The following is a 21,853-nucleotide window of genomic DNA, read 5'->3' as shown; positions in this document are numbered from 1 at the left end:
TAAACATTTTCTTTCTCTGTATCAGACTGCTCTTTGTGTCTGTGTGCGCATGCATCATTGGACACCGTGCACCCCCCCCCCCCCCCCCCCCCACACACACACACACACAGACCCCTCCTACTTTCGCCTTCACAAATACACACACAAGCACTCTGCCCTACACAGAAACACTGCTCTGTTGCGATTCTTTTTAAAGGTAATTTGTTTTATTTTTATTTTACAGCAGTGATTGCGTTGGTGTGTCGCTCAATCGAGTGTCATTAGAGAGATTTATTGTTTATTTTGCTAAACAGTGTTTCCGTTGTGTGCAGGCATGTGTAAAAATAGTGAAGGAAGGGTAACTGTGTAAGACGAGAAGGGGGAGAGGGGCGGGGCTCCTCACTTCAGCCACACGCACGCCTTCACACACACAGCACCTGCGCACACAAACGAAAACACTTTTATATTTATTTTTTTTTATTTAAACTTTTTTTAAAGGTAAAGTGCAAGTTGTTTAGTTTTATTTTTACTTTATATTTTGTATTAATTATTGTTATATATTTATTTTTTGGGCTGTGGAACGAATAATTTGAGTTTCCATTATTTCTTATGGGAAAATTCTATTTAATTTACAAGTGTTTTGGAATACGAGCCCACTTCCTGAACAAATTATGCTCATAATCCAAGGTTCCACTGTATTCTTGATGCGTTTTTCGATGTTTGCTCCAGATGAAGGACTGCCATGTCGTGGCGTCTAAACTGATCCTGATCCTGGACGATCTGCTGTGGGTGCTGACGGACTCGCAGCTCAAAGCCATGGTGCAGTACGCCAAGTCTCTGAGTGAGGCCATGGAGAAATCAGCGCTGCAGAGGAAAAGCATGGCAACTGACTCTTCTCAGGTGTGTGTGTGTGTGTGTGTGTGTGTGTGTGTGTGTGAACAGATCTTCTAACTCCATGGTCATTTCTGATTTTTATGTCTTTCCACGCAGTAAAATAATAAACTTGTGTCTAAACTTTTGACTGGTCCTGTGCATCTCGTTTTGGTCTGCTGGCTGGTGATTACATTTCACTGTGTATATGTTCTTGTGTGTGTTAGGCAACGGCGGTGCCCGTCTCTGCACCGCAGGTACACACACAGCAGGCCTCGGCTGCAGTAGACCCAAGTGCCTCCATGGCTCACCTCTTCAATGCCTTTAACGTGTGTGAAACCTCCCACCACCTGCAGATCACACACCTCGACTTGCACATCTGTGATGACATCCATGCCAAGGACAGAGGTACAGCACACCAGCAAAGTGAGAGACAAGCATCTAATACCTTGTCCTTCAAATTTCTGTCTCATCTCTCTCTCTCTCTCTCTCTCTCTCTCTCTTTCTCTCTCCTTCTCCATAGGGATTGATAAGAGGATTCAAGGTGGGGCCATGCAGCTCTCTTTTAGTTCCATCACTGTAGACTACTATCCGTTCCACAGAGCAGGTATCAACATATCTGAAACTGGCTGGTGTGATGCAACACCGTTATTATTCCTACACCATATTGCATCGCCACAAATATCCGTAAGTCACCGTGTTCGTCTGTGCGTAGGTGAGACCTGTCAGCACTGGATGCACTACAGTGATGCCACTAAGACCCGTGAAGGCTGGGCTCGTGCTCTGCTGGAAGAATATAAGTCTAACATGGAAATGCTCAAAAACGCCATCAGTGGACAGTCCCAGTGCTCTCCTCAGCATGGTGAGTTTCCCGTCTCTCTGATCGGCTGTTTCCAGCTCCTCATCATGTAGGCCTCCTGATCCGTTTTCAGTGCTCAAGTCATAACTGCACAAGACCAGGGCTCGCATTTATCAATGTGTGCGTAGAACAAATACAAATCCTACATGTAAGCAATTCTAGTTGAACATTTCACAGGTGTATAGATGGTGCTAAAGAGCTCACACTTTAAAATGCTCGGCTTTATGCATAGTCTCATAGCTTTACATAAAGTAACACTCCTTGTGTAGACTTGGGCATGCATGTGGATGCTGCTGCTGCTCCATTCTGTAGTGACTACAAATAGTGAGAATGACCGATGAGCCACTCATCACTCCCAGCAAAGAGTTTCCTGCAGGCCTTTAAAAAAAGCAGCCTGTGGCAAACCTTTCTTTTATTTTCTTTATTTATTAATTCAGCACTGAGAGAATTAATTTTGAGTCATCTATCTTATGACTTTACTGAAAGTTGGAGATGCCTTATGATCAAGTTATTTGAATCTGACACAGGGTTTCTTTGTACACAAGGTCAGGATTAGTACGTGCACCTCGTCTCACCTCCTCTTAATCATGTTGTGTGTGTGTGTGTGTAGAAACGTGCGTTCACTCTGGACCATGCATTCGCACAGTCGATAAATCAGTAAATCAGACTCCAGGAAATGTTTATTACATCTCCGCTAGACTTTTGATGACCTGGAAGAAAGTTTGCAAAAGCTTGGAAAATGTGACGGCAGGGACACCTCTCATTGTTGTTGCCATTTCCGCTGACGTATTTAAAAATTAAGCACGCTGTGCATATAGCAGGAGCCCTGTGAATCCAAGGCAATCAAGGGCCTCAAAGATAAATCGTCTTCTGGGTGACGCTGGACAGTGTACAAGTATAGATCAGTAAAAGTACTTGGTGGAAGCAATTTGTGAAGGAGTGCTTGGGAGAGTTATTATGATTATTGAGTGCACAAAACTCAGGACACACTAATACACTCGGGCCTTGAGTGGAGAGGATCCGTCAGTGTACTTATTTTTATTTTATTTTTTTTATGCGTTTGTTTTAGGTTGATGAAAATGGAAAACTCTTTTGAGTGTATATATTTCCTTTTTAGTGTTAGAGAGGATTTTTTAATTATAAGAGCGTGTGCAGAGTGTGCTGCGTCTCCTGTGATTGTTGCCAAGTGTGACCTTAGTATGTAAGAAATTTTATTCATGCTTCTGATTGGCCAATGTGGCTTTATGGTTAGGTTTATATGGTTCCCCTCCTGCTGGCTTGGATAGCATGGGGACAAAGTTTTGTTGTTGTTGTTTTTAAGACAAAAGGAGGAAAAAAAACAATTTAAGACATGTACCTTGGCATACGAATTTAATCGGATCCAGATGCGATTTCTTAAAGTGAAATTTTGGATTGCCGAACACTTTTCTTTATGCATTTTGTAAATGCAGATAATCCGTTTCAGCCACCCAAAAACATTACCAATATGATCTCAGAGTGGCGCAGTGGTGCAGTGCTCGCCCTATCATCCAGAGATTGCTGGTTCGAACCCCGGGTGATGCTGTTTTCCTCTCACAGCCGGAGGCACAGAGAGAGCTGATTGGCCGAGCTCTCTCAGGGGGGAGGGATGAGAGGTACTCGTGCTCCCACATTAATCACGGCTCTACAGCCAATCAGGGGCGTCTGTGAGCTCGCGCACGCGGAAGGAGCGGCTAGCGCTTTCCTCCGAGTGTGTTACTCCGCCCCTAACGGTGCGTGAGCGAGCAGTTCAAAAAGATGCGGTCGGCTGACGTCACGCGGTTTGGAGGAAACATGTGATAGTCTTTGCCCTCCTGGCTGAATGGTAGTAGTAGCCTTAATGTGGGAGCCCCCTAGTGACGGGGAGGAATTGGCCACGACTAAATTAGGGGAGAAAATTGGAAAAAAAATATATAAAAAATAAATATAAAAAATAAAAAAAACATTACCAATATGGCCAATTTCCAACACTATAATCATATCAAAACATTTAGAAAATACATTTAAATGAAGAAACTAAATATCAAATAAACATTAAACCTCACTTAACCACAATTTATGATTCCTCTTGGCATCGGCTGCTTTAAAAATAAAACTGCAAGTGGCTCACTCTTCTTTTTGCTACTAGTCTTGCTAACATTCTTGGAACCCACGGTTCTATTCTTCTTCTTCATCGTCTTCAGCTGTTCCCTTTCAGGGGTCGCCACAGCGAATCACCTGCCTCCATCTAACCTTATCCTCCACATCCTCTTCTCTCACACCAACTAACTTTATGTCCTCTTTGGTGTTCCTCGGGACCTCCTGCCTGCCAGTTCCAACCTCAGCATCCTTCAGGCCTCTCTGACTTTATCTCCACAACATGGGTTGTCCCTCTGATGGGTTTATTCATTCTTCATCCTATCCATCCTTGTTACTCTGCCTCCACTAAATCTTGCTTAAAATGCAAAATAACTTACAAAAATATGTAAAGCTGCTTCACTTGTCTTTCACAATGCGTGAAAATGACACAAACATGACGCACGGATGCAAACAGGTTTTGAATGGATTCCGGGGGTGCGTGCAGCTTTTGTGCATCGTAGGCACAAGACGACACTTGGCCACTCGTATGCTGAAAATGCTTCGCATGCTGAGACAAATCTCTTGCAAAATTTCAATTGAGGTGAACATTTCTGAGGCAAGGTGTTCGTATACCGAGGTACCATGGGCATCTATGATTACATCATGAAACTTTGCAGTAGAGTTTGCAGTAAGTGATGGGATTAGGACCTGGACATAATGTCTACAGTATATACTGTGCAGTCCTTTATTCATTTGTCTATACGTCTATTAAAGTGATTTGTGATAAATCAGTGTTTCTGTGGCATATCTCGAATATCCAACCTCTGAAAGGATGTTTGTTTGTTCAGAGTTTGCACAGGTCCGTAAAGTGCCCGAATTTAGCTTTTTATGGAAATCTTGCTTGGGAAAGCCTAGGAGACGGTGTTTGTGAGGAGAAGTCTAGCCAAGCTCTCGGTTATTAGCACCAAACCCACTCACCCGCACCGTGCTGAAATCAACACTGCCTTTCACAGGTCCTTCCTCTTGTATAGCTCTATACTGTAGCTAATGTACAGATTCCTTCCCTTTCTTTAAGCAGAAGACATAGTCATACAAATCATTATTATACCTAATGTAACTGAGACTTAGCATATCGTAGCATATGTGAGATGTTAATGCATCTTTTCTTTAGAAATGTCCTCAAAGTGTTTGAATGGAAGCGAGTGGCCAATAGTAATGGGTTGTGTGTCCCCATAGAGGAGCCGAATGCTGGTGTAGTAGTTAGGCAGCTGGACTCTGGTGCTGAAGCTTGGGATCCGTTCCCACACTGCTGCTGGTGCCTGGAGCCAGGTACCTCTCTGGTGTGCATTTGGGGTGCCACATACACACACAGAGATGTGCAGAGGGCTGCATGTCCGAGACGTCAGATTCCTTTGTTTTTTTTTCTTCTCGTAGGCAAAATCTCTACAAACACTAGTACAGCCTTTTCTCAACCATCCAGCCCCAGGGCCCAGCTCATGTCCAGCTCCATCGTACTGCGCATGGCCGACTTTAGTATTTACCAGGTGGGTGTAGACACACACACACACACACACACACACACACACACACACACACACACACACACGTCGATCAGTATTGCCCATGTTGAATATTTGCAGAATATCCCCTAACTAGTTATCATCACATGGCTTGTTGATTTGTTTCAGGTATCAACAGCGGACCAGCGGCGCACCTCTCCTAAGGCTATGATATCCTGTAATAAGAAAACGCTGTACCTCCCACAGGAGATGCCTGCTATCCATATGGAATTCACAGAGTATTACTTCCCTGATGGAAAGGATTATCCCAGTAAGATGACACTCCATCTGCTAATAGCTGTTTTTGATTCCTTCTCTACTCCTTTTGTCTTCAGAACTGTCTTTATTCATCATAGATCTAACAAGCTGCTGAAAACTTTCCTTAGAGAGTTTGGTCCATATTGACACGATAGCACACAGGTGCTGCAGATGTTTTGGCTACACATCCATGATGTGCATCTCATGTTCCACCACATCCCACCGGTGCTCTACTGGATTGAGATTTGTTGACTGTAGATCCCATTTGTATATAGTGTCATGGTTAAGAAACCGGTCTGAGATGAGTTTAGCCTTGTGACATGGGACATTATCCTCTGGTCATAAACGGATGGAAAAGGTTACCAAAATACTCAGGTGAGTCTATGCACTCAATTGGTATTAAGGGGCCCAAAGTGTACCCTCAAAATATCCCCCACACCATTGCACCACCAAAACCAGCTTTAAACCATTGATACGATGCAGGATGGATCCACACGTTTGTGTTGTTCATGACTAAATTCAGATCCTGTCATCCAAATGTCACGGCAGAAATTGAGACTCCTTACACCAGGCGATGTTTTTCCAAGCTCCTATTGTCCAATTTCGTGTCAATGTGAATAGTACCTTTTAGTTTGCTGATCTTAGCTGACAGGAGGGGCACCCGCTGTGGTCTGCTGCTGCTGTAGGCCATTTGCTTCAAGGTTTGAGAAATGTTGTATTTTTGTTCTCTTTGTTTAGAGATCCTCTTCAGCATTCCCCTGTTGCAGCAAGCTGTTATTTAAGTTACTGTTACCTGTCTGTCAGCTCAAAGCAGCCTTGGCCATTCTCCTCTGACCTCTGGCATCAACAAGGCATTTTCCTACAAATAACTGTCACTCACTGGATGTTTTTTCTTTTTCAAGACCATTCTCTGTAAATCCTCGAGATGTTTGTGCAGGAGAATCTCAGTAGGTCTGCTAGTTTCGGAAATACTCAGATCAGCCCAACAACCATGCCATGTGCTAAGGCACTTACATCACCTTTCTTCTCCATTTAAATGCTCAGTTCTTCAGAACTTCAGCAGATCATATTGACCATGTCTACATGCCTAAATGCATTGAGTTTCTGCCGTGTGATTGGCTGATTAGAATATCTACGTTAACAAGCAGTTGAACTGGTGGAAGTGAGTATATACGCCATTAGGGGTGAGCCATTTATATTTCACTCTTCTTGCTGAAGTTATGTGTTCATGTGGGATTATCAAGCATTTGAAGTAAAATCACCTTTTAATAAGACTACCCAACTGGTACCTGTGACCTTCTTGAAAGCTTCTGTTAATAAGAAATACAACATTTCTGGTGCAAGTATTTGTATTTCACATTGGCTTACCCACAGATTTAACATGCCAGTTAGACTGTGACGTGGTGATTAAACAGATGGTCATTCTGGCCACAGTGCGCAAATGATGAGGCCTGGCCCCAGGGAAATCTGTGTGTTCATATTGAGTCACTGGTGGTCTTGATTTGTCCTCAGCTGAGTGCTCCAGTGAGGACGGCCACAGAGGTGCGATTAATAAGAAAAATCTTTTGAGAGTTCCCTGTATGTGTATTAGCTTTGTTTTTTTCATGTGCTGTGTTCAGTAATTATCTACAATATACATGAGTCATAGAACAGGCAAGGATGTGTGTGTGTGTGTTTTGCAGTTCCCTGCCCAAACCTATACGTGCAGCTGAATGCCCTCCAGCTAGTCGTGGATGCACAAAGCCTGGTGTGGCTCAACCTGTTTGCTCTGGATTTGCGCCACAACCTGCTCCAATTTATGGAGCTCTACAAGCTCAACGACTCCCAAAAACCAGATGAACACATCGACGTGAAAGTAGATGGTCTCATGCTAAAGGTAAAAAAAATCTGCCTTTTCACAAACCCACATTCTGACTTCTATAAAGTTTACAATAGAGTGCAAGCCAATACCACTGAACTTTTAGTATCATCTTAAAGAGATCACATGACATAAAAACTGCGTCTGTGTTTATATTTGTACAGTTGGTGGTCCCGGGTGATAAGAGTCAGTCCCAGCCAGACCAGCCCCGCTCCATTTCCATCCAGACATCTGAAATGGTGGCTACGAACACGCGGCACTCGACTGGCTGCTCCCGCTCGGACCTCGAAGCGCTGCTGCAGGCTTTCCGAGAGCAGGCGTTCTTCACCTCCTCCACATCCTCCTCATTTCCCGTACTCCATCCAGTCTTCCAGCGGCATGCACATGAAAGGGACACGTGCCTACATGATGTTTACCGTGGCCTGGCACCTCCTGCATTCAGCACTACTGCCCTCAGGGCACCATCAGCCACCGATCTGTGGGCCCTACGCTTTACCCAGTTTTGGGTGGACTACGAGGGTCCTCGAAGCCACCGGCCCTCACCATGTGTTGATTCCTTCCCACTTACCCTGTGGCTGTGCCAGCCTGCCCGCTATGTTCAGTACCAGCAGCGGACCAAGGTGGCTGCAGGCTCAGGGATGATTCCGACTGACATCAGTGATCGGCTACAGAGGAAAAAGCTGTTGAAGGAATATTATAGCACTGAGACAATGGACAACCAGCCAACTAATGGCCTGCACAAGCCTTTCTCTCTGGATGGACTGAATGCTGCTGAGTCTTCCTCTGTTCCCTCTTCTTCTTCTTCTTCTTCTTCATCTTCAGCCACAGGAGACGCAGACATGCAGGTGTTGTTACATGTACAGAAGAAGCTAAGTGTGCAAGCTAACCATAGTCAGTATGTGTTCCTGCTGAAACTGCAGCAAACACTGAATTCACTACAGCGCACACTGCAGCAGGACCTGCAGCGGCATGGCCTGGCACAGCAAGGTACCGGAGGGACATATGGTGCGTGTGTGGGCATCCTGGTGAGCAGTGCAGAGGTTGCACTGCTGCTGAAGCCTGTGCCATCAGCTGACGCAGACAGTAGCCCTCTAGGCTCTGAGCTCTCGCCGTCTGGGAGCCGAGCCACTCTGGAGGTTGGCAGTGAGGCAGGGGACAGCACTACAGGCACATCTAAGCTCACCTGCCCTGTGGAACAGCTGCTGTGTGTGGACACAGAGATACAGAGCCAGAGTACTGCACCTCTCCTGCCTTTTTCAGCAACTTCCAAAACTGATAAGAAAAGTTCCATCGAGGAGACAAATGCATGCTCAGGTCCAGAGGAGAAAAGAAATGGAGCAGATAAGCTTCAGGAGGGCAAGGAGGCAAAACCTGAGCCCAAAGCACAGCAGAGTGAGGCTTCCCAGGGCAGGACTATGGCAGGGGACTCCATGGGTGAGCCGATATCTAGGGACTGGAATGACAAGAACCAGGGAACCAGACTACCTCAGTCTATGTCCAGGTAATAAACCATGTCCATTATACTCATGCCCTGTGTCCTTAACAAATGATCACAGGGTCCAAAAGCAATCATAACTAGAATCAAGGATACTCACTTACCGCTTTATCCTGTATTCAGGGGGCCCTGGAGTCTCTCAGGAGACTAAAGGCACAAAGCCGATTCATCACAGGGCACACACTCACACACACCTAGGGCTGCAACAACTAATCGATAAAATCGATAATTATCGATAATGAAATTCGTTGTCAACGAATGCCGTTATCGATTAGTTGGGCTGCGCACGTTACTGAGAAGCGCGACCCCAAGATGCACAAATACACACAGCCGCTCGCGCAATGGAGGTTACAGGAGCGCCGGCAGAAAAAAGCGCGCGCCCCGAGTCCTCCAAGGTATTGGAGTGATTTACATTAAACGCCTCTAAGAAGACGGTAACCTGCACGCTATGCAAGACCGAGCTTTCATGGCATGTCATGCACGAACACTTAAAGAGAAAACGTGTTGGTGTTACGGATAGCGAAACGTCAGCGGGGTCGGTAAAAACTGTATCTCTCCATCGTGTAAAAGTTGTATAGTTTAAGTGCTTTTAGTTTAAACTGTCTGCTAACTTCGGGACAGTCGCGCTAGATCTGTTTACATGCTACTTGCGAGCATCACATTGCGCAATCACCTCATGAGCAAAAGTGGTTAGTTAAATGGCACTACTTTAGATTAGCTTAATTTACACGATGTGAATAACAGTAGAATATTACATTTAGTGATTGTTGTGATTTTCAGCGAATGCAAATAACAGTACATTTGTGACTATTAGATTTTTGCATTTCTACAGTTTTTTTTATAGTCCACTACAAAGTTAACTTGTAATTTACTGTGGTTTTACTTATGCATACATCATTTTATTATACAAAATTACATTATTTTAGCTGTTTATATCTTATCAACTGAATATATCAGTGTATTTTTTAACTATATATATATATATGTGTATATACTGTATATATTACATTTCATTTCATTCATATACTACATTTCATTTAAGGTTTAAAATGATTTCATTTAAGGTTTAACATTATTAACTCTATATGTGGCTTTTGCATTTTTTAAAGTTTATTTTTATACATAACTAATACCCTGATTTATGTTTTTTTTTAAATAGTTATAAGCGAAATATCGGATGAAAGAAGCGGTTAGGTTTTATCCGATTAATCGAAAATATAATCGCCCAACTAATCGATTATCAAAATAATCGTTAGTTGCAGCCCTACACACACCACAGCCAATTTGGAAACGTCAGTTAGCTGCATATCTTTGAAATGTGGGAGAAAACCGGAGTACCCAAAGGAAACCCACCGAGCACGGGGAGAACATGCAAACTCCATGCACACAGAGATCCTAATCGAACCTGGCTGGGAATCGAACCCGGACCCTGGAGGTGCAAGGCGACAGTGCTAACCACTACGCCACCGTGCGAACCAAGGATAATCAAACAAAAATTTCAAACATTTATGCTTTTTTGTTAGTTCTTGTTTACTCAGATCAAGCAGTAGCAAAAACATTGTATAACTGAGCATACTAGACCTCCGAGTGAAAGTAAAGTGCTCGCCCTATCATCCGGAGATCGCTGGTTCGAACTGTGATGCTGTTTTCCTCGCACAGAGAGAGCTGATTGGCCGAGCTCTCTCAGGGGGGAGGGATGAGAGGTACTCGCCCTCCCACATTAATCACGGCTCTACAGCCAATCAGGGGCGTCTGTGAGCTCGCGCACGCGGAAGGAGCGGCTAGCGCTTTCCTCCGAGTGTGTTACTCCGCCCCTAACGGTGTGTGAGCAAGCAGTTCGAAAAGATGCGGTCGGCTGACGTCACGCGGTTCGGAGGAAACATGGGAGAGTCTTCGCCCTCCTGACTAAGTGGTAGTAGTAGCCTTAATGTGGGAGCCCCCTAGTGACGGGGAGGAATTGGCCACGACTAAATTAGGGAGAAAATCGGAAAAACCCCCAAAATAATAAAAATAAATAACTGAGCATACTGTATTAGTTAGACCTTAAAACATTACAGTATTTGGTATCATTTTTGCAAATTTAGGGAAATAGTGTCGGTGGCACGGTGGCTTGGAGGGTAACACTGTCACCTTGCAGCAGGGTCTGTGTGCATGGAGTTTGGGTGTGCTTGGTGGGTTTCCTCCGGGTACTCCGGTTTCCTCCCATATACCAAAGACATACAGGCTAACTGGAGTCCACAAGTTACCTGTAGTGTGAGTGAGCGAGTAAGTGTGCGCATGTGTGTGCCCTGCGATGGATTGGCACCCTGCCTAGGGTATACCCTGCCTCGTGTCCCAAGTATACAGATTAGAGGCAGTGGTGGCTCAGTCGGTTAAGGCTGTGGGTTACAGGGTTACTGATCGGAAGGTCGGGGGTTCGAGCCCCAGCATCACCAAGTTGCCACTGTTGAGCCCTTGAGCAAGGCCCTTAACCCTATCTGCTCCAGGGGCGCTGTAAGCTGGCTGACCCTGTGCTCTGACCCCAGTCCCCTAATTGGGATATGCGAATATGTCTTCTTCTTTTAAAGCTTGAGTCAGATTGAGTGAGTGAAAATAGTGTGTTATGGAATACTGTTTATATTGTATATTTTTGAATAGGAAAGTTTTTAATTATGATTAAAAATAAAAATAGTTCTGTGTTGTGGCAGCGGTAGAACTAAAGGTAGTGGACCCTGGCTTTCAGGCAAGTAGAAAACAAACAAAAAACCTGATTTTGTTGATTGTAATATTAATGAGTGTTGTGAGTACTGTCATGTTTGGTAAGTCCACGTCAGGACCGCACACCCACTGCCTGACTCGGGTTCAGACAGATGACAAATTTTTTCAGTTAGAGCAGCGGTCTGGTGATGTCCAAATGATTCAGTACAAACATATGATCAGGCACGATGTCATCTTGTATATTTGGAGCTGCACCTATCCATGACCCAAATGGAAACCCAGATGTTCAAGTATGACATTGAATCGTACGCTTTTTATGTTTCAGTCCTGCATGTCTCAAGAATCTCATGGCGTCCCTTCAGTGATATGATGTAATGTGAGCAGCATGAGAACAGAGGGTTCTCTGTCATTCATTAAATCATAGTTGGAATGGAGTAGATGATGAATGTTTTTTTACTTTACAGGACTTTTGGTGTCCTGCGGATATTAAATCCTATGTCAAGTAAAAGCGAGTTGTGCCTAAGTGATCAAGCAGTATTTCCAATCTGTTGCACTGTCTAAGCCTCAAGAACTCACACGGAACCGAATAACCTGTGCCACTGAAGGACACCCGGTTTGCACCCATATTGAGCATAGGCTTGAGCTCCTACTAAACCACTTTGGAGTTACTGAGTAGCTTCACTCCGCCCGGAGTAATGAATATCAGTGACCTCTTACTGCTGGCCATCTCTGCCCAGTGAGAAGTGATCTCCAAGCACTCACAATTGTAGTCACACCTCCTTTTCAGTTTAATTCAGATAAATTGACCTAGTTTCAGCTCCTTTCTCTTTAGGGAGTCAGTGTCATCAGATCCACAGGGACTGCACCTCTCCATGGTTGTGAGACTTTGAGGTGGCATGCTTTCAAGCACTTTACAGCTTGATATGAGTAATAATACAAAGACGCCTCATGTAGCAGAGCTCACCTACCAGCTGGGACCGCCTGTAGTAAGTTCTTAGGTCAAAAACAAGATTATATAACCAATATCTAACTCAATAATAACAAAGACACCATGGAGGTTTGCAGGAACTGTGACTGGAGATAAGAGGGAGAGGGGGAAGGTAAAGGAGGGAATGCCTGCCTCCATATAAAACATCATTTGGTCCTCTGCCAATTCTGTCCTATCCAGTTATAGCTGAGGTACTAGCAGGCTGTACAGGTCTTAGGATTACTTGTCTGTCTTCAACCTGCACCAACATCAAGGTCTTGCAGCAGTCCACGGTGGCCTGCTGATTTACCTGGTGCTGATGGATTTAATTTAATCCCGGGGAGGTATGAGGTCTCAAAGCTATTATAGATTCTCCCAAATTTCAACACTGCTGCGATATAATATGTACATAAAGTAAACAACATACCGTTATAACTTAAGCAGGTGTAGGCGTGCTCAATGTCCATGTGTAAATACCAACTGCAATGATACTCAAACTAAATAACCCTCAAACCTTATTAGAACCAAATAACAATTACATTAATTATAAACGAAATGATTGTATAAGTGCATTTCCTGATATCTTACAGTATGTGTAGGCGTTTGTGTAAGTGTTCTTCATCCACTCAGTGTTTCTGGCTGTGTGTGTGTTACAGTGGGCGCCTGATGAGGGATCGATCGCAATCGTCTTTTTCTGTGACGTATAAGAACATGAAGAGTCCTTCCCTGCAATCTCTGGACAACATCTCCTTAGACAGTTCCTTACTGGAGGACTGTGATTCCTACAGCCTACCGGAGAGAGGTATCCTATAGAATTCTGGGAAATCTGGGGTTCGTAAAAAACTCGTAAATCAGGTGTTTGTTGTTCCTCTTCGAGAGCACCGTTCTTAAGAATAAAGTGTTATAATCTATTCTTCTCACTGTATCTAGTGTGTAAATAAAATCTACAGCTCAGTCACAAGTAAGGTTGTGAGCTGCCTTCCCGAAGACATGGGGATTTTCTATGTACCGCAGAATCCAGCTTGATTGCCACTAGGTGGCAGGATTGCATCATGAATTAAAAGTGTGTCGTTCACTATGAAAAGAAAGAAAATTACATTTAACTCCAAGCATGGTTTAATATCTGTCATTTCTTACATTTACGATAGGGTAGAATCATGAACATTATTCTACATTGTTGTCTTCAGTATGCCATTACATTTGCAGCATTTGGCAGATGCCCTTTTATATAGGCAACTACCCCTGGGGCGTAGAGGCAGTTCACTGGTTAAGGCCAGTTGTGATCCAGGTGTCAGTGTGACATGCCATGCAATTGTAAATTGTTTTATATTTGTGTGTGTGTGTGTGTGTGTGTGTGTTTGTAGACGATGTGTCTATATCTGGATTTAAAGCCCTTTCAAGTGACCCGAGTGCCGCTGATCGTGCCACTGAGGCTATGGTGCAGGATAGAGAAGATTCCCAGTCACTCGAAGCAGTCAGTGCCACCTCCCAGAGTACCGACGAGCACATCAAGGATCTGGTACTGACATTTTTTACTCTGCCTTGTACCCTTTATCTTTGTTATGCTCCACCACTTCCTTTCTTGTTGACATCTTGCTTTCTATATCTAATAGTTTTATCATACCATTAAATGCTTGTGTGTGTGTGTGTCTGTCCCATTGCAGGTGTCTGTGCTGGTCCTGAAGCTGCACTCAGTGTGTGCCTCACTGAATGTGAAAGGGGATAACTCTACTCTAGCTCTGGAGGTGGGGCAGGTCCGCACCAATCATCTCGGCAACATCAGTCTACGCCAGTATCTTAGCAACCACAGTCTCGGTAAGACCACATCAATAGGTCTTCTATGTGTGTGTGTTTGTGTGTGTGTGTTTAAATCCTGACTGTTGAAAATACATAAATGTTAATGTGCATCTCTTTAGGTTTTGTCTGTTCCACACCACTAATTACTGCTCAGAGCAGTGAAGGTAAAGTGTTTGTGTGTGTTTGTTTGTGTGGGAGTGTGGTGTTGGATTTGATTTTTGTAAATGTCGTACTGTAGATTTGTGTGTGCCGAAATATTCTGTCTGTCCTAAAAGTGTGAGAGTCACACCAAGATTCTTTTGAAGCCTATTGCTATTCAACTGTTAATCGATGTATCAGATCTATATAATGGTTTCAAAAAGCCTTCCATTGAGATCACACACACACACACACACACACACTTAGACACACACATTAGAAACAACATGCATCCCAAGAATGTAGCCATATCCAGTAGGGCAAATCCAAAGCATTGTTGGACACAGGCAAGGGTCAAAACATATTAATGTGTCAGAACAGCAAGTCTGATAACAAAAAGAGGATACAACAATAGATGAAGTATCCTAGTCCTTTGTGTGATGGGACCCTCTGGTAGATAGAGGTCGTTCTAGACACTGCTGTGATTGGTTGTTGGTCTAGAAGGACAAATGTGCTGTGCCTCAGAGAAGTGTTCACGTCTTCTCATTGTCCAAACCTAGGCACTAAGGACACAATGGAATGGTTACTAGGGGTGGACTAATCTATTATGTTGATTGCTTCTACAATATGACCTTAAGAATCCGTCAGGTTCTTGATTGAGACGTCAGTCTTGGCCAGCAGACAGGGTCTGGTACCCCGAGGACAGATTAGTGTTCAAATCAATTCAATTTTATTTCTATAGTGCTTTTAGCAATTAAAATGAGTCATTGAAAAATTTCAGAAGAAAGAATTTATGGAAATAAGTTAGAAAAGTTTAAGGAAATATGTATAAATTATAATGATCAGATTGTCCCTTGAGTTAATATAAAGTTCACTTTCGTTAGATTGGACGCTCAGGTACAAAACTATTTGTGGGAATTGCAGTCCTGAACTATTGAGTGACTGCAGTTACAAGTCATTAGAGAACAGCTGTTTGCAGGACCATCTTCATGGTCAAGTGGAAGCGCCACATGCATCCCAAGCAGACCACGCTGGGTCTCTATATGATGAGATCACCAACCAGAAGCGGGGCACCAAGATGTGACACACTGGGCAGAAGGGGTGGGATCAATGCCATGTGTGTAGCTCAACACAGGAGGAGAGGAGTAAAGAGAGACAGAGAGTACAGTTAGTTATGCGTTTAGTGCAGAGTGCAAGCAGGGCCTCCAGCAGGGCTAACCATGACATCATAACTTAAAGGGAGAGCCAGAAGAATACACAGATGAGAACTCCCTGAGAAGTAAGGTAATCAGTCACGCCACCACCAACAAACCTGAGTGATCAATGAGAGTAGGGAAGACACATGCCAGTTCACAATAATACTCTATGTCCATAAGTGCCGCAGATCTGCACCTTTAACCACGACAGACCTATTCACAAAAGGCTTTGCTAAATAAATAGGTTTTTAGACTAGACTTTAGTCCCAAACAATAATTGGAAGGCTATTCCATAACTTTGGGGCTTTGTAAGTAAAATCTATGCCCCCTGTGTTCATAATATGAGGTACTTACAAGCAGCCTGCAGCCTTCGATCGAAGTACAGCAGGTGTGGCGGTTCATCAAACACTAGCAATTCACTCAGGCAAATAAATAATTGCATGGTGAAAAAACTGCACAGAAGGCACCATTTTGCAACACCATACCATGCAGTGTGGATTGGGCTTTACTTGAGTCGATTTCCTCCATCACAACAGTGACACAAATCACAGCCCCAAAGTAGACTATTTAGAGAAAAAGCAGTCAGCTGGAATTCTTTCTGTAATAAATTGGCCTGTGCAGTCACCAGATCCCAAACCCCACCAAGCTGTTGTTGAGCAGTTTGACCCTGTGATTTACTCACAAAGCCAATCCAATTTGGTGGTGGTGCTTCACTGAAGCATGGCGTGACATTTCCTCAGATTACCTTGATAAATTGACTGGTAGAAAGCAAACTTTTTAGTGCTTCTTTGATGAAAGCAAAATTTGCAAAAATCTCTAAGCAAAAAACGTAAACATTTTAGAGTGACCCCAAACTTTTGTGTACACAGACAGGCTGTGCAGCTAACAGATCTTCTGCACTATTATTTTTTTTTAATTAAAGGGCAAAAATAGTCTTTCATTCAATCAACTAGTTATGTGGGTTCCTCTCAATGTGCTCCTAAGATGGTAAGGAATTCTCGTCCAATTGCCAGCTTGATGCAGGACTGAGGAAGGATGGCAGGGTTAAGAGCTCCTTCTTGTAAACATTTGGGCCATCATGACAGTGTTCAATTTTTTGTTCTTAGATCCAGGTCTGTAGGTTGGTGTTCACCAGGCTTGACATGGGTTTAATCTAATCACTAGCTTTCATATAATTGAGAAAGCCTTGCTTACAGAAGCATCTGCATACACTATAAAAGAGTCGTATATAGGTCAGGAAGACTGAGTATGGGGGTACTGGTGAAACAGTGTTTAACTTTTTGACTTGCTTACTTTTTTTTGTACAAACAAGCTAAACCGTCTTATAAATCTCCCATAGAAATTGGCAAAGCCACGGTATCTTTGTAGCTCCCTTCGGGATATGGTTGCGAATAGAAGGTCACAGCCTCTTGTTTCTCCATTACTTCATCTTTATAACCTGTTTATCCAGAATTCAATCCAGAAACTTGCTGGAAGGCTGGAGGAACGCTCATATTTCAAGTTTGACGATTATCTTGTGGTTTTATTCCCAGTTTTAAACAGATGTGTTGGACATGCAGGAGAAGGTCAATTTGACATCTATAAATACAGATTGGTTTGGGAATTCTTAGAGCACCTCCTTTACAAACACTTGGGACAAGTGAGGAGCATTCACCCTGACCATAAGACATGCATTAATATTCATAGTGACAAGCCGTAGTTATGAATGAAGACCTCTCATCACCCTTTAATACAGTATGCATAAGACAGTGTGCACTATGTAAGTTTAAAATTGCACTCATCCCATCACAAGTTTGTGAAATGTTATGGAAAATAATATGCCACCTGTGTGTGTCTTGTTTAAGGGACTGTGGCAGGGTGATCAAAAACGTCTTTTTGTCATTGTTTGATAAACAGTAGTGGATGCTTGTGGCCACTCACATAGTGAAAAACTGTCTCTATTGCTAATCTAATTCCACTGCGTTCTGGCCATCTTCTAACCGACTCTCCTCACAACCGCTCCTCTTAATGTGTCCACGATCTCACTAGTCTGTGAATAAAAAGGAGAATTTAAATATGGCCACAATCATTTTTGTCACTAATAACAGTAATAACGGTAATCTAAAAAAGAGAAAAACCTAGCTGTCCACTGATTTACGAAACCTTATGCCTGTCCTCAGGCCAGCACTTATATCAGTGTATCAACACATCTGGTTTCACATTGTCATCCTGGCTCTCAAACAGAAGTTTCATTGCAAAAATCTTGAGGCAGAAATGTTTTTTTTTTCTTAGTCTTAAGGTTATGAAAGTGATAGTGAATGAATATCCCTGGAATCGTGAAGCTTATTTATAGGACATGCACTTAATTGGCAGTAGGTGACTAACATTCACTTGCCACAGTGTGTTTTCGCTTGTCTTTTCTCCCATGCTGTAACTCTTGAATCGAAAGATTTCATTGTTCTCTTCATTGTTAAAGACAGGCTCTTGACTGTTGAAATTGTGTGTGTGTGTGTGTGTGTAAGGCTCAGGCTCAGACCAGGAGCCCCGCAGTAAGCAGCTGGATCCAGAGGTCCGAGTCCGGCTGGAGACTGGCCCAGAAGCAGCTGCTCACTCCCCACTGGCTGAACACAATGGCTTCCTGCAATGCCAGCTGCAGGCCTTAAACACTGACCTCTTCATGACCTCTTTGCGAAATCTTTCCACCTTTCTAGATGATAATTCGGCTTCTCACGTACTCCCGATGGAGATCACGATCCAGGATACACACATCAACCTGAAGGTACTGTATAGACACACGTTGGACCCTGGTGTTTGAACAGAACAGCTGGAGATACAACATAACATGGGTGATGTGTTCATGTGTGATGTAGGATGATGGTCACCGGGACAGCCCTTCAGAGTCGGAACCCACTCCCATGTCCTTACATATCCACAATCTCCTGGTGCTGCGCAGGGATGATGGCTCCTTCCATATTGGAGGTTATATTTTTTAATTTGGCAGTTTTATGCAGCGTGATTTCGAGATGAGCTGAGCAAGATGAGGGTTAAGGGGCTTGTTCAAGGGCCCAACAGTGACAGTTACAGTGTTCCAATCAGTAGACCATAGTCTAACCTCAATTAGTCAGCTTAATTTCTTCCCTAAATGCTAAATTTCCTGTCATTCTCTTATATGTACATCCTTTAAAAAAAGCCCATATTTTCAGTAACTGATGTTGACCGGTGTCCTGTTCCCTTTTTCTCTCACTGTACAGTTGAGCCTGCTCCACAGGTAGAGCCTCAGAAGATGGAGCCTGTTCCTGACAAAACACCTACTTCTGAATGCCTATTCCTGAACGCTCCTGAAGTGCGTGGGGTTGTGGCTAGCGAGTCGAAAGAAACACAGACTGCACCTCAGTCACCCACCAGAGCCGTCCCCACCAGCAGTGAAAAGGTACAGGGCAATAAATCCAGCCGTTTGTTTAAATATGATCACTGAGCGCTAACAACAGTACACAACATGTAACCTATTAAAACCAAGAAAACAAGGTCTAGCCAAAAGGTTTAGTTGTATAATGGACAACTATATTATACAACCAAAAGATCGTTATTGGATTTGTCTCATGTTACATCCATGGAGCAGAGACCCTTTATCAGTTACAGTGTGAATTATTGTCTTTGTTAAGAATCAAATTTTCTTTCTTTTTTTATTGTGAGAGTGCGATATCCTTTTAAAGCTCAGCGTTTCAAATTCTAAATTCACATTGCATATCTGGTGTGTATTCCATGCACAGATGCTAATGGAGGAGAACGAGTGTTTGAAACTAGAACTATCCCGAACCAAGATGGCACTTGCAGAGGCCCAGATGGAGAAAGACTCCTTGTTGCACCGTATGAAGAACATCAAGCTCTCCAGCTAGAGCTGCACAGATCCATGGAATAGCAAGCTGTCCCTCTTCTCACTTCCTCTCATCTTTCCCTTCATCAAGTCTTCTCTGTTTTTATGATGGACTGCCCATATTTTTACTCTTTTCAGTCTGTGGGGATTCAGAGGAATCTGTTTGTCTACGTGAGTGAGTGTGTGTGTGTGTGTGTGTTTGTTTGTTTGTTTGTGTGTATACACACTTGTCTTAAATAGTTGACTCTGAATGTTATATTTTGAAATGAATGTCTTAAAATAAAAGACAATTTGCACAACACTGAGCTATATATAACAAAATGTACATATTAATAGTTATTTAGCTATAAGCAGATTGTGCTTGTGTGTACAGCACGGAGAAATGCAGAAGAATGTTTTTGTAAAAAGTTTTGAATGGTCTTGTTTTTGTGTGTGTGTGTGTGTGTGTGAGACAGAGGGAGAATAAGACAGTTTTTTATATATTGTTTTAGTATCTGAAATAAGCATTTTCTTAATTGCTTCATTCCATGCACACTACAGTGACTTCCATAACACCAGATTGCACATAGCTTTAGAATTTTTGTGTGTACTGTACGTAGAGTTGTGTTTAGAATGCAGCACTTTTCTAATTGTATTAGTTGTTAGCCGGTGTGTTTCTGCAATCATAGAAGATCTCTCTGGTATGTGAGTGTGTGAGTGAGTGTGTGTGCACTAACATTCATTGTGTGGTAAGACATTCTGTATATTCATAGGACTAGCGTTTTTTTATCAACTAAAGTGCTGCACAGTGTTTGCAGTTGCCGTGCTGCCTGAGCCTCTGTGGAGATTTTCACAATAAGACCATTGTGTTATAAGAAGATAATATTTCTAGCTTTTCTGTATACATGCTTGTTTTTTTTTGTTTTTTTAATTCAGAACATTTTTCAGCATTTGCCTATTGTTAGGGTGTGACTCAGATGGAAACCAAATTTAGTTGAATTAAATGTACTGTTTAAGGGATTTCAGTGTGTTGATGCTGAAAGGGCATACGTCCTATGTTTGTACGTGCAGTAGTCATTTGTGTATTAATGCTTCTTAGTTTAGACCAAAGCTGTTCATGTTCTCTGCCATGGCTCGTGCCCTCTCCTTACCACAGCCTGTCCTCAATCGGAACAAAATCAGCCGTATTCCATACGTAGAAAATGTACAGATGAAAACATCAAATAATTTATTATGGAAAGCTGCTGGATGAAATAAAAATAATAAAACTGAATCTTTCTAGAATGTGGCTGTTTTTCATACATGCCTTTTCTTCTGTGCTTTAAGATGCAATAATAAAAATGTAATTTTTTTTTCAAATTTTGGATTTTTAAAGCTAAAATAAACAGTTTGTAGTGATGTTATTAGGCTCTAGTGTCTCCTTTCCTTTGAACATTTTTAGGTTTAAAGCTTTTAGGTTGGTGTCCGTCATGTTCTACTCAAAGTCCACACAACTATGGCAACAGCTGCATGGCAATATTATTATTAGTTTTAATCAGGAGTGGATTGTTGGTCAAACTGAGGGTGGACTGTCCCAGAGACAAATAGCCAAAAGTTTTAGAATACCCCTGCACTGCACTGCCACAGAAAAAGGGGTATTCTAAGATTCCTGCATACACTTTATCATAAACCTATTGTTATCTTTAGCCTCCCCTTATCCCCTTACTTTGTTACATTAAATTAAATAGTGTAGGTTAAATTTAATTAATTGGAACAAATGTTTTATTCAACAAGCTGCCAAGTGTCTAAAGATATGATAAAAACAATAAATTAGCAGCAACCTCATTTCCCCTTTCGTCCGTTCCAGCCACTCAGCATTCAGCATCACCAGTATAATAATCAGTGGCTTGATTATGTCATCTGCACCTGGTTCTCACTGGTTCATGCCTTAAGTTAGATGCTTTTTATGTTCAAATAATTTATAGGTCACTGTGTGGCTTAATAAAAAAAAAAAAAAAACATTTCTCTGAAACTGGTCAGGTACTGGGACTGAAAATGAGGTCCAAAAACCAGCCAAAAATTGGGGGAAATACAAGAAAGTCTGCGATACAATCTGCTACATTTGCAGAGAGTATACACTCATGCCTCAGAAAGGCCCAATGACTGCTCTTGTAAAGAAAGCATATCAACTCTTCTTTGTGATCAAGACAAGGAATCGCCGCCAAGAGACTTCAGCTTATCAAAAGTAAAAGCTGAAATGCTGGGTTTGAGATTGCAGGAATGGTATTTGCAG

General features: G+C 42.8%; 1 protein-coding gene across 3 annotated transcripts in view; it reads left to right on the top strand.

Annotated features, from left to right (window-relative positions):
• bltp3b (bridge-like lipid transfer protein family member 3B) overlaps positions 1 to 20,984 on the top strand; it is a 29,505-nt gene extending 8,521 nt beyond the window's left edge. Inside the window, exons 7-22 of one of the 3 annotated variants that reach the window (XM_053477474.1) lie at positions 709 to 879; positions 1,077 to 1,257; positions 1,373 to 1,456; positions 1,565 to 1,711; positions 5,219 to 5,328; positions 5,473 to 5,614; positions 7,284 to 7,477; positions 7,624 to 8,960; positions 13,275 to 13,420; positions 13,983 to 14,137; positions 14,283 to 14,433; positions 14,535 to 14,579; positions 18,251 to 18,507; positions 18,599 to 18,707; positions 18,980 to 19,158; positions 19,499 to 20,984. In XM_053477474.1, the coding sequence (XP_053333449.1) occupies positions 709 to 879; positions 1,077 to 1,257; positions 1,373 to 1,456; positions 1,565 to 1,711; positions 5,219 to 5,328; positions 5,473 to 5,614; positions 7,284 to 7,477; positions 7,624 to 8,960; positions 13,275 to 13,420; positions 13,983 to 14,137; positions 14,283 to 14,433; positions 14,535 to 14,579; positions 18,251 to 18,507; positions 18,599 to 18,707; positions 18,980 to 19,158; positions 19,499 to 19,624 (3,534 nt within the window). In that variant the 3' untranslated portion in view covers positions 19,625 to 20,984. Of the gene's footprint in view, positions 1 to 708; positions 880 to 1,076; positions 1,258 to 1,372; positions 1,457 to 1,564; positions 1,712 to 5,020; positions 5,114 to 5,218; positions 5,329 to 5,472; positions 5,615 to 7,283; positions 7,478 to 7,623; positions 8,961 to 13,274; positions 13,421 to 13,982; positions 14,138 to 14,282; positions 14,434 to 14,534; positions 14,580 to 18,250; positions 18,508 to 18,598; positions 18,708 to 18,979; positions 19,159 to 19,498 lie in introns of all 3 variants that reach the window. The other 2 variants (XM_053477487.1, XM_053477480.1) reach the window with 2 other exon arrangements.
• Positions 20,985 to 21,853: the final 869 nt, after the last annotated feature.

Source organism: Clarias gariepinus, chromosome 2, assembly GCF_024256425.1.
Source record: "Clarias gariepinus isolate MV-2021 ecotype Netherlands chromosome 2, CGAR_prim_01v2, whole genome shotgun sequence".
NCBI lineage: Eukaryota > Metazoa > Chordata > Actinopteri > Siluriformes > Clariidae > Clarias > Clarias gariepinus.
This window is presented reverse-complemented; position numbering and strand designations above follow the sequence as displayed.